This window comes from Phyllostomus discolor, chromosome 12, assembly GCF_004126475.2.
Source record: "Phyllostomus discolor isolate MPI-MPIP mPhyDis1 chromosome 12, mPhyDis1.pri.v3, whole genome shotgun sequence".
In the NCBI taxonomy this organism is placed as follows: domain Eukaryota; kingdom Metazoa; phylum Chordata; class Mammalia; order Chiroptera; family Phyllostomidae; genus Phyllostomus; species Phyllostomus discolor.
In genome coordinates this window covers 48181123-48193440 of record NC_040914.2, presented here as the reverse complement: position 1 = coordinate 48193440, position 12318 = coordinate 48181123, and the positions used below count along the sequence as shown (strand labels likewise).

General features: G+C 61.9%; 1 protein-coding gene across 1 annotated transcript in view; it reads right to left on the bottom strand.

Moving 5' to 3' along the window:
* Positions 1-12318, bottom strand: part of LONP2 (lon peptidase 2, peroxisomal) — a 31392-nt gene that overhangs the window by 5740 nt on the left and 13334 nt on the right. The window contains exons 7-11 of the mRNA XM_028502055.2: positions 10108-10366; positions 7549-7690; positions 5400-5550; positions 3619-3745; positions 425-558 (exon numbers count right to left, since the gene is read on the bottom strand). Coding sequence (XP_028357856.1) covers positions 425-558; positions 3619-3745; positions 5400-5550; positions 7549-7690; positions 10108-10366 — 813 coding nt within the window. The remainder of the gene's footprint in view (positions 1-424; positions 559-3618; positions 3746-5399; positions 5551-7548; positions 7691-10107; positions 10367-12318) is intronic.

The window sequence follows — 12318 nt, the reverse complement described above, 5'->3', positions numbered from 1 at the left end:
TCACCTCACTCAACCAGGTCGCATCTGACTGGCTTGTTCTCGGTGCTAGAAACGCTCACGTACAAGCACAGGCGCCCAGTTTTGTAAAAGGTCACTCGGGCACAGAAAGGTGATGACTGCTATCTATGGGGCTTTTTTCGTAAGTCAATCAAATTGTACCTATTCTTTGTCAGATCAGCAAAAAAAATATATTTTTTGACGTGCCGCAGAATTTTAGTCGTTCATGTGCCAGGAGCTGAGAACGGCCAACACCCACAGCCCTAAAGCGTCCCCCCAGGTGTGGCGCCGGCTGACACCACGTGGGCCCGACCGGGAGAGCCCCTTGGTGAGCATGCGTGGGGCCTGCTGACCGGGACCCCCCGCACCACCCTTGCCCCACCTTCTGCCTGCCCACCCCCCCCAGCACACCAGCCGAGTCCCAGACCTTCCGCCTCCGCGGCGTCGGCACGGTCCAGCCGGGCGTCCTTGTGCTGTCCTTCTGCGACCTTCACGGCGACGGCGCGGCAGATGGCCCCCAACTTCCTGTCCAGGGAGCGGACCCCCGCCTCTCGGGTGTACCTGCCAGCGGACAGCAGCCTCTGACTCCCGGCTCAACACCCCCCGTGGGGACAAAGGGCCGTGACCCGCGTTCACACGGAACGTGGACACGGCGCCTTCGGGAGTCCAGTGCGTGTCCTGAGGACGGAGCCCTCACAGGGGAAACCTCTAGAGAGCACCGACCTCTCTCCAACGTGTGGCTGTGTCCCCGGCCACGGCCGCTCCCTACACACAGGCTCTCCCGGGCGGTTACCCCGGACCTGTGGGTGCGTCCTCGCCTCCCCAAAGCCAAGCTGGCCACTTGGCCAGCTTCCTCTTCGAGGACACGTGTGAGCTCTTTCTTGAACAAAACCAGTCAACTTAAGAAAACGCCAGATGAATTTAGCATGCTTCAAGTACTGCTGAAAACCTTAAATAAAAAACAAACCCAGAACTCTTTTCCCACTAACACAAAAAATCATCTGAGACGGAAATCCAGTTTCTACTAGAAACTGCAGATCACCTCTGTCCGGCGGGTGTTCCCTGCAGGGGCTTCTGAGGAAAGGGCGCCGAGTGACGTGGGCATGGGGGTTCTGTGTGGGAGACACGGACGTGCTCCACAGAGCTGCCTTAAAACCCCTCGGCGTCTGACACGAGTCCCTGCGCCACGTCACGGGGGCCACGCAGCATGGCCACGGCGGCCGCCCGGCTCGCAGAGGGCTGCACGGGCTCCACGGGCGATGCGAGGTACGGAGCCCGCCCTACGGTGCGGAGCTCACCTGACCGGCGGTGGGACCCCACGTTCTAGACTCTAGGGGCGGGTTTTTAAGGTTCTGGGAAAAGGCAGCGGAACGCTCCTGGCTAAACACTGTCAGACCCTTTTCCATCACAGGACGGGGCTCTCAGGGTGGAGTCCGTGTCACACAGCCGCGCGTAAGTGACCCCAGGAGGCAGGAGAGCTGGGGCGCATCTAACACGAGGACAAACCAACAGAGAAACAGAACCAAACCCCCGAGGCGGCTCCCCAGACGGCCCTCCGGTCCGCGCAGGTGAGGCAGTCAGACGGGCGAGGGGAGCGGAGGGAGCTCCCAGGGAGCTGCACCGACAGGTCACGGCCACAAGGGCGGCGCTACCCTTCTGTCCGGCGTTGGGAAGAGTACCAGGCAGGAGCCAGTGCAGGCAGGGCAACGCTGCGGCTGCCCGGAGGGAGCCGGGTGCGCCGCTGCACCAGAAGGGAAGCATCGCCGGTGGCAGCGCAAACCGGCTCCTTTATTGGGACTCGCACAGGTGGGTGCTGCAGACGCCAACTTTCAGAGCACAGAAAACCACCATCCTTCACGATCAGCGAGACGGACAAAGCCCGCATGCTGCTCTGGGGGCCGACGGTACCAGCACAGCCCACACAGATCGCCAACCACCACCTCGAGCTTCAAAAATGCAGCCCGGAGCGTGCAGCCTGGTGCACACAGCGCGGTGCGGGCCAGGCCGGGCGCAGCAGGGGCTCACGTGAAAAAGAACCGAGGGCGTCGGTAACTAAGTGCGACAGGAGGAAGAACCTGGAGAAAAGAAGGGCCCGAGACACTGTCCTAAAGCAACACAGAGTAAGGAGACCAGTGGTCCTCCCACACCGGCAACCGCCCCCGAGACCCCGGAAGGCCCGAGCCTCGAAAGCAGGCCAGGATGGAACGGCACACGGGGCAGGACCGACCGGTCGGTCTGAAGGGGGAACATTCCTGGGACGTGGGCCAGAGACGGCACTTTGTCTGTGACGGCAGAGGGCCACACATTATAGACAAAGTAAGCAACACCGGACTCCAGGGGCTCGCGCAGGGCCGAGGCAGAGAACCGCGTCTTGGCGCCACAGAGCGGCCAGCATGCAGCTGGCAGCTCCCCCTGGGATGACGGCCGGGCTGATGACGTCAGAGGTCCCCCCTCCTCCTGCGAGTCGTGGGTCCGTGACCGTGCCATAGAAAGGACCAAAGCCACGTCACAGGGAAACACAAGTCCTACGCCCGCTAACTGACCAAGTACGGAAAGCGTGCCCGGAGCAGCAAACACCTGTGCCGCCTGTAAAGATACCAGAACCGCTTGGGGCACGTCCTGCTGTCCACGGCTTTTCATGCCTGCGGTTCTGAGCCAGTAGGTAGCAGGGAAGAAACAGGTGTCCAGGCAACACCTGGGCAATACAAAGTGATGACCCTCTGAGTCCCTGTTTAGACCGATACGGCCCTGAGCGTTTTGTTCTGTCACTCAAATTTCACAGACGGGGACGCTCTCGAAAGGCTACGTGACTTCCTGGAAGTCACCCCAAGGCACCAGGGGTGTCCTCCGGAAGAAAGCTGTTGCTGGAAGACTTTGGCATATAAAGCACCTAATTTATTTCTCCTGGCATCGCCCCCACACACAGTAACCCTGGAGTTAAGAAAAGGAGCCCGGGTCGGACGTACTCTCGCGGTCGTGTATGTGAACTTGAACAGACTCCCACAGGAGGCTGGCTTCGCCGCGAGGCAGCCCGGCCGGCCAGCTCGAGGTCAGGGTGCAGCGATCACCGGAAGGGCCGCCGGCGGAGCCAGGGGAACCGGGGGAGGCGGCCTCGGGCGTAAACCTCCCCGGGCACGCTCTCCACCCACCCAGACTCGGGGCTCTGACTTGCACGGAGCAGCAGCCCCAGAGAGAGGGTGTGCTGCCCGCACAGGTGTGAGCGCGGGGCGGCTGCTTGGGAGGCGCCGCCTCCACCACTCCATGCTGACTCTGAAGATGAAAACTCCAATAAGGACTTTTAAAGTCTCTCAGAGAGAAGAGAAGAAAATCCAAAAAACTTACAGCAGACGTCTGAAAACAGGACCTCACACATTAAGGGAATCCGGCTTTTAAGATCCCGGGCCATAAAAGGTGTCTCGACATTTCCCACGACTGGGTTCTCGATTCATTAGCCCCTGCACTGCTCTGTGGGGAATCCCGGCGCGAGCCGGGTCCTGTGCCGTGGAGACCCTCAGTGCGGCCCTGTGAGCTCCCACCCCACACAGAGCCGGCGCCGGCCAGCAGTGCGTGCCGGGGGTCCGCCGGAGGGCCGCTCTGCCAGGCCCCGACGTGCCCACCCACCTGGTGATGATGTCCAGCGTCGTCACCTGGGGGATCTGGACCTGCTGCGGGGTCAGCCCGTGCTGCCCCAGCTGCTTGGGGATCAGGTGCCGGTGCGCGATCTCAATCTTCTCCTCCTGGGTGTAGCCTGTGGGGCAGGGGGGCGGGGTTCCCGTGGGCTCACGCGGGCTCACGCGGCCTCCCGGAGCCGAGCACTCTCACGGGGGTTGAGCGCTGCTCCGACTGAGGTTACACAATCAGCACAAAGACACTTATTCTCCCACCGACGACTGTCAGAATGTCCGGCTCGCCCCAAACACAACAAGCCTCCACTCGGCACAGCATTTCCAAGTCAAGTCCTCCGGCTAAGTGACCTCTCTCTCAAAGAGGAGGAAAGAAGTCGCAAACCTTCGGGAGAATTATCTCCGTAACTCAGACTCGAGTCATTTTACTATTTAATAGGAAATACGCCCCTCTTCTTTAGCATAATTGGGTACATATTTGAAGGCTTAAAACACAACAAGACTTTGATTAAATAACCAGCAGGTTCCGAGAGAAAAGCCACACATAGGTTTTAGCACCACGACGAGCCCAGAACGAAGATGACCCTGTAAAGGTCTAGTCCCTCTGTGTGTTGCATTGCATATACAACTTGTACATTTAACAGACTTCATGCTCTTAGTGATTTAAAAGCCTTATCGAGCACAGATCTGCTTTGTCTTCAAACCAGGAAGACGGAATTCCCCTAAAAACCTGCCCGCTGTCCGCCGCACAAGCACGGAGTAAGAGGATGAACTGGTGAGTCGCCCCTGAGCGGGAAGATGACCTCGAGCACCAGGGAGGGTACGGGGAGGCCACCGCACCTGCAGGAGGGGCAGCGTGCGCCCTGCTCCCGCGTCTCGGGAGCGCGCCGCCCTAATTTGGGCTTCCCCGGCCCTTGGGTTTCAGGACTCACTTATTCTAGTCTCATAGATATGCACGAAGCAGTTATTCGCTCCATCATATTTTCAAACCAAGCACAGGAACTGGCAGGGCTCACGGATAACGGAGAAACCCAACCACCGCTCACCTGACAGTAAAGATACATTTCAGATCAATATGAAGTGTATACACTCAGACTACGTGTAGGACCTGAATCATATTAGACTGTGGTCCACGTTCATTTTAACGACTACCCACCGATGCCAGATGTCTTCGGGGGGAAACACCAGGATTTACTCACTGTTAGTAGCTACAGTGCCGTCTGCATGTTTTCATGCACGAGGGAACACGGGGAAGACACCCAGACAGACAGACAGACAGACAGAGACACTGCTCGGCCGGCCCCGCTGAGGAGAGGGACGCAGCCCCGCAACGGGGCAGACGGCGCGGCCAGGGCAGGTGCAGGGGAGGGCCGGCCGGGCGGGAGGAGGCGGCCGCACTCTCCCAGGGACACGGGGCAGCTGTGTCGCCGGACACACGGGGCGCTCCGCGGGCCACGCACAGACCCGCTTTTGGTTTTTAGAGACTTCGCAAGAGAATTCCCTCTATCATTTTAGAAATTGCTTCAAAGAAGAATGTGTAGCTTTTTTTATAAGACACGATCATTCTTCAATGCTAAGGTCAGTGTGAAATTATTATGCAAAGTCGACTCCTGATACTCCCACCGGGTGAGAGCGAACAAAGCCAGCTCCCAGAACCCGAGAAGACCACACGTCAGCACACGGGCGTTTCCCGCAGAGCTCCGCCGCCCAGCCACACAGCCAGGGCTGGTTCAGGGAGGAAGCGACACCATGCAGCGACATGGCCCGCGAGGCTGGTACCTGGCACCTGGATGATCTCCATCCTGTCCAGCAAGGCCGGGGGGATAGTGGCCGTGGTGTTGGCGGTGGCGATGAAGAGAACTTGGGAAAGGTCGAAGGCCACGTTGAGATAATGGTCGGTGAAGTTGTGGTTCTGCTCCGGGTCCAACACCTGCGGGAGAGCGGGGAGCAGTAAGCGGACGCAGCAGCCGCTACCCAGGTGCGCACGGTGCGCCTTTGCAGTTTTGCCTCGAGGGGCTGCGGGACGGAACACGTGGACCCTGGTGCGGGCAGCACAGGGGCCTCGGCAAACCCAGGCCTCAGGTACAGTCCGCAAACACACCCTTGAGAAGGCCGCCTGACAACAGGTCCCGTCCGAGCAGCAGGGGACCCGCACCAGGAGGACCAGGGGTCATCCACCAAGCCGTGTCCGCGCGGAGTCCAGGCTCCGTGCTGAGGGCGGCAGGAAGGAAGTAAGGAAGGGGCTGCCGTGCGGGGAGGGTGGGGTCTCAGCATCGAGAAATGCAGGCGTGTTGCAGACCGGGTGTGCGACAGCGCGAACACGCCGGACACGACTGTACCGCGCACTGAACAAGGCTACGGCGGCACAGTTCATGTTGTGTGTGTGTGTTATCACAGTCGGAAAACAAGGCCCGAAGGAAACCATGTCCAAAGAGTCACAGCAAGCTACGAGAACGATGCTCTAACACACACAGATCAAAGACAGGCAGGAGTGATCAAGAAAGGAGCAAAAAGAGATCTTAAAGTTGAGAAATACAGTAATTTAAATGGAAACTTCACTGAAAGGTCCAAACAGCAACTTCAGCTGCCAGAAGACAGAATGGGGACTTGAAGACAGGCCAAAATGACTGTCTGTGTTTCTCTCGGGTGCTTGTGTTTTGTTACTGTTTGTTTTCATTTTGTATTTTACTGCCGAATCCGGTGGGGGTCCCTGCAGGGACAGAACTACGACAAGGGCCAGGGCGTGGGCTCCAGGCTGGAACCCCTGGGAGAACAGACTCCAGGGCAGCAGGAGGGAAGGCGGCTCGGTGGTGACCTCGTCCCGGACTCACGGCAATGACCCCCCTGCCACTCCACGAGCACCGTTCATGCAAATTACCGCAGTCGACCCACCAATCACATGTGAGGGGAACACAGAGACGCTGCCCGGCACGCACCACCGAAGACCATTCACCACCCAGGCAGGCTTCCTCAGGGGACCGCCGGGGGCCGGGCCAGGCTTCCTCAGGGGACCGCCGGGGGCCGGGCCAGGCTTCCTCAGGGGACCGCCGGGGGCCGGGCCAGGCTTCCTCAGGGGACCGCCGGGGGCCGGGCCAGGCTTCCTCAGGGGACCGCCGGGGGCCGGGCCAGGCACGCGGGAGCGCGGGGAGAGAGGAGGACCCAGCACACAGGACACAGGAAGTCCCCAGGGCGAGAGGCGCGGGGAGCACCCAGGGGGGCAGCGGCGTGCCAGAGGCGAGAGGCACCTTACACAAGCTAGACCCGACAGAACACATGGTGTCTGAGCATCTTGAAAAACAAATTAGACACCTGGTCAAAGTAAACAAAAGAAGCCAATTATCGACTCTAAAAAGACTTTTAAAGACACGTACGGACAAGTGAAAGGGGAGACAGCGAAGGAGAAGTGAGTTCACCATCTGGCTCCGGCGTGAAAGCACTTGCATGACCCCAGAAATGGAAATGCCCAAGGAGTCAACGTCAGGGTAGCATTCGCTCTGGGAGACGGGGCACAAGAACGACACAGCGAGGCCACAGGGAGGAAAGCCAACGGAACCCTCACCCCCCAAGCCCTCGGCCCCCAACTGCACGGCCAGGCAGCAGCGGCCGTGCCCTGGGAGCAACGCGAGCCGCCTCGGAGCTTGAGGTCCGAGGGCGGGAGGGGCTCACACGCTCTCTTCGGTAACAAACAACCCCGCAGAGCCGCTGGTCTTGGCAATAGGAGGCGTGAGGTCTGGAAAAACCAGCTGACAGAAACAAACAGAAACAACCGAGGATTCTCAGAGGAGGCATCTCTGAGACACTGGACTGTGACCGTCACGCTGCTTCCGACCGTGGTCTGTCTCTTCCCCTCCCCCCCCCACTCTTCCCGGACGGCCCCCACGTGGAGTGACCCCACGCACGTCCACCCGGAGTGGATGCCCCGGCTCACCTCGAGCAGGGCCGCGGCCGGGTCGCCCTGCAGGCTCTTCCCCAGCTTGTCCACCTCGTCCAGCAGGAACACGGGGTTGTTCACCGCCACCGTCTTCAGGCCGTTGATGATGCGGCCGGGCATGCTGCCCACGTAGGTGCGCCTGCGGAGAGCCGGCCGGCGTGAGCGGGGCCGGGGCGGGGCGGGGGCGGGGAGGGAGGCTCGGCTGTGACTGGGGTCTGGGGTCAGTGCCGTGGCACTGGGACGGCTGTGTCTTCGAATGGAGCCCTGGGCGCAGTGCCGGCCGGGGGGCGCCACCCGGCAAGGCAGGCCGAGAGTCAGGCCTCAAGCCGACAGTGTGACCGGGGGAGCCCCCGCGCTTCCCGGCTGGCGGCGAGCGCGCATCCGGACCACCCCAGGTGCGCGGTTCGGGCAGGTGTGCCGCCTCCTGCAGAGCAGCTGCGTCCCCTCCTCTGGGGAGGTTCTCCTTATGACGACGGTCACACGTGACGGCACACTCACTCGAGGAACGGGACACCTTTCACATCCGTCGGTGTCGGCGGATTTAAAGCGGAGGCCCGCTCCAACCCGCCCAGGGTCCACGGGGGTGCGGAGGGCCGTGACGCGGCCCGAGGCCCACGGCCCACCAGCAGGCCTGCGAAAACACGTGGCCCCACAGTCTTGCCACACACGTTAAACAGCCACGCAGAGAGCTGGAGACTTGGGGTACAACTTAAAGATCAGACTGAGTTTTATAAGAAGGTGTATGTACTGAAACACGAAAACCTGAGCTTGTCCCCCTGAGCATTTAGACTTCCAACAGCATGAAGGCTGGGTTTCGTGGACCACTGCATGCGCGCCAGGGCGGAGGGGCTGCTTCCCAGGCCTCACGGACCCGCCCCCCCCAGTGTGGGGAGGGGTGAGGGCACATCACCGGCGTGTCACGTGCCTGAGACGCTACTGCCACACAAGAACACCCGCCCCGGCTCGTCCCCCGGCGCCCGTCTCTCTCTCACACACACACACACACACACACACACACGACACCACGCGGGAGAGCCCAGAAGGGGGAGAGAGGCCGAGTCAGCTCCGAGTGCCCGGCCCAAGCCACCCAAATGGGGGACACACCCCCCAAGTGCTGCAGCTGTAACGAGAGGACTCCGGCCCTGGGGCCAGCTCCCCCGAAACCCGCCCAAGATGCCACCTTCTCTGTGAAAGCCAACGACAGCCTCTAGTGGCGCAAGCGAGAATGAGACGCTCTCGGTGACACGAGCAGCGTCTGAAACGGCCAGAGAGGACGGCCCAGGTCCACTCCCTGACTCCCCTGCAGCCCTCACCGCTTTTCGGCTAAAACCTCGGAATGAGTTTTCTGTAACCCGTGAGAATGGTAAGCAAACAGAGAAGGATAAAGAGAACCGTTTTCCATGCCACTTTCCGAAGCTTCCCGCCCCGCCCCGGGGCCGGGGACCTTTGAGGAGGCAGGCGGGAAACCAGACGCTGTAAAAGCACCAGATCCTTCCCCACAACCCGGGTCTCCTCCGCACGGGCCCGTCGCCACACAGTGGAAGTGCCCGGGCCCTGGTGGCTCCGGCCCACACGTGCGAGCCCCCACTCCGGACTGGGGTCTCCTGCACGCCGCACAGCCGAGGGTCTCGTCTCAAGGACGGAGGTTGTGTGTGCAGCTCGGTCGCCCTGACCGGAAGCTCAGCGGGTTCTGTAGGAAGCACAGCTGGGTCCGATCTGGCCGACACACACACACACGCACACACACACATCACCGAGTCTGAGGTGCACAGCGCGCCACACCTTGGGGAAGCATACACAGCCACAAGGTGCCCTCACCACACACACACACACACGCACACACACACACACACACATGCACACACACACGCACACACACACAATCACCGAGTCTGAGGTGCACAGCGCGCCACACCTTGGGGAAGCATACACAGCCGCATGGTGCCCTCACCACACACACACACACACACACACACACGGGGGGGGGGGGGCACGTCACCTCACAGCCTGCCCTTGCTCTGTCCCCCAGGACCGGGAAACAGGGGTTCGTGCTGCCCCAGCGTCCTCCAGCCTGAGCAGCAGCAGCAGCGCGCAGTGAGCTCACACGCACTCCGATCCAGCACGGCAGGTGAGCAGACTCGGCCCTCCCCGCCCCGTGGGTTTCCACGGGGAAAGTGCCCATCACCCCAGGATGAGCCTGGACAGCGACGCTCACCTTCCCCCTCGCAACTCCCGCTCCCGCCGTGAGGCAGCCCTCTCAAGCGGGAGTTCGGCTCCTCCCGCCCTCACCCCCCGCTGCACCCACTCCTCGCCCTCCCAGAGGTCTGGCCGCTGCTCCCGAGAGGCCACGGGGCCAGAGCGCCGTGAAGACGCCCCGGTCGTGGCCGATTCACACCTGTGTGCAGGTGAGGCTCCAGGGGAGCGGGGGGGACCCCGTCACAGGGAGGCCCATGCCCCTTCCACTCAGCACCCCGCAGCCCTGCAGGGGATGCCCCGCCCTGCCCTGCCCTGGGACAGCCGAGTCAGTGGGGAGGACGCAGCCGGGAGGAGCCCCACCTGTGCCCCCGGATGTCCGACTGGTCGCACACGCCTCCCAGCGCGATCCTGTGGAACTCCCGGCCCAGGGTCTTGGCCACGGACCGCCCGACGCTGGTCTTCCCGACGCCGGGGGGGCCCACGAAGCACAGGATGGGGCCCTTCAGGTCGCTCTTCAGCTGCCTGACGGCCAGGTACTCCAGCACGCGCTTCTTCAGCTTCTCCATGGCGTAGTGGTCGCTGTCCAGCAGGGCCCGGGCCGCACGGATGTCCAGGCGGTCTGGGGGGAGCCGACCGACAACAGACATGGCGTGAGCGCAAGCAGAGAAGCTCCTCTCGGGGCCGGCTGGGGCCCACACGTTGCCCGAGAAGAGACGCGGCACCAGGACGGGCTCGGGTCCCCCGCACCCCCGAACGTGCCTCTGGGGCGGACCCGGACTTGGTCCCCTCGCCCCCAAGACGCAGTGTCTGCCCTGAGACGCGAGGACGTGCCCAGTTCCCACCAACTGTGCTGTCTGAAACCGGACGTGTGAGCAGGGCTGTTTCTGATGACAAGCTTTCCCCGGGTCTCCTGGCGTGCGGTGTACTCAGAACACTCGCAGGTGAGCCACCAAGTCGGGGAAGCCAGAATGAATTCCCCAGTGGGGTGGCAGCCGGGGGTCAGGCATGGCCGCCGGACCCCCCCCCCCAGCGAGAGAGCACGGGGGGTGGGGGGGAGAGCAACGCACACAGCCCCACCCTCTCCTCTGGGAGTTTGAGCCTCGCTCGTGCTTCTTGTGCAGGAGAAAAACGTCTTTAAATAACACTCTAGCTCCCGGAACGGTCTACAAAACCCCAGCTAAGCAGCAGTACGTGTGATCACACTGCAGGAGTACTGATTCCAGCGAGCCCCGGCCGAGCAACCAGGCTTCGTGCGGAACCCAACCGGTACGTGTGAGCGAACGAAAGAGCGGGAGCTCCCAGCGGTCTGTGCAGGGCCGGCCTTGGCACCGAGACCTGGCCCGGCCACTCCAAGGGCAGCTGCAGGCCGGTCCCACGTGCGCGGTGTCTGCAAAGACGGAACAGCCCCGTGGGATCACAGTCCTGTGGGGTCTGGGTCAGCTGTGCGGAGACATTACGGCGCCGATGCAGTTACCGTGTCACCACGGCCGAGGAGACAAGCTTCCCGAGATGTCGTTTTGTATGTGACAGGCAGTTTTATAATACATCGTCCATTCCTAATTAACCTTAGGAAGTTAAAAACGAAATCCTAGGCAGTTTAGAGAAACACGAAGAGCACTGGGAAGGAACTTCTCCCCAGAAACACAGCGAGTGGGAGAGCGTTAAAAAGGAAGGTCTCCCGCACTCGTGAGACGAGGCCACTCCCACCCTCTGTCGTCACCGTCCGCATCTCCTCCGGGCGGGACTGCAGGCCTTCCGGCCGTCCCCGTCAGTGGTTCGAAGGGGAGGCGCCCCTCCCGTTTGGAGTCACGCACACGGGAGAGGTCTAAACCGCACCGGAACACGCTTCCCTGCTCACGGCCGGAAGTCTGAGACGGTCCTGCCGGCTCCTTCCGCTCGCGGTGGGCTCGTCAGAACACCCACGTCTCCCACCGCTTCCGCTCCCCTCGCCGCGGGGCTCTGCCCGGGAGGGGGACAAGGCCCTGGGGCGGGACAACAGGCCTCTGTGGCCTCCTCGCCACGCCCACAGGTCGCAGTCAGACCTGGTCCACACGGGCCGGGGCCGGGCGCTCAGCACTGGCCCTCCCCACTGGCCCCACCGCCACTCCCTGCGGACGCACCGCACAGTGGCACGCGCTTCTTCCCGGCGGGCGGGCGCCTGGGGCTCTCCCCTGCAGAAACTCACCCGGGCTCTGGCACAGGGAGTGGCCTCCTTCCCTGGTTGCAAAAATAGTAACTGCTTTGCCCTGTGTTTACACTGTCTTGGCTACTTTCATAAAAAATGGGAGTCAGCTCCCTGCTCCATAAACATTTCCCCCCAAGTCGCTACACTGACGCTGGCTTGTGATTAATTTCACTTTGTAAACAGGACGCGGCAGCCTGGGGAGGCAGGAAGCCGAGAGTTACTACCGGGGAAGAATCGGAGCTGTCACTCCAACGTCCCCAGGCCATCACACCTCGCGCACCCTGCCCTGCGTTTCTCCACAGTTGTGTCAGTTACAATAAACCCCGCAACCCAGGACAACGTTACCGAGGAAACGCCTGCCGTGCAACGGGAGAAGTGTCGCACAC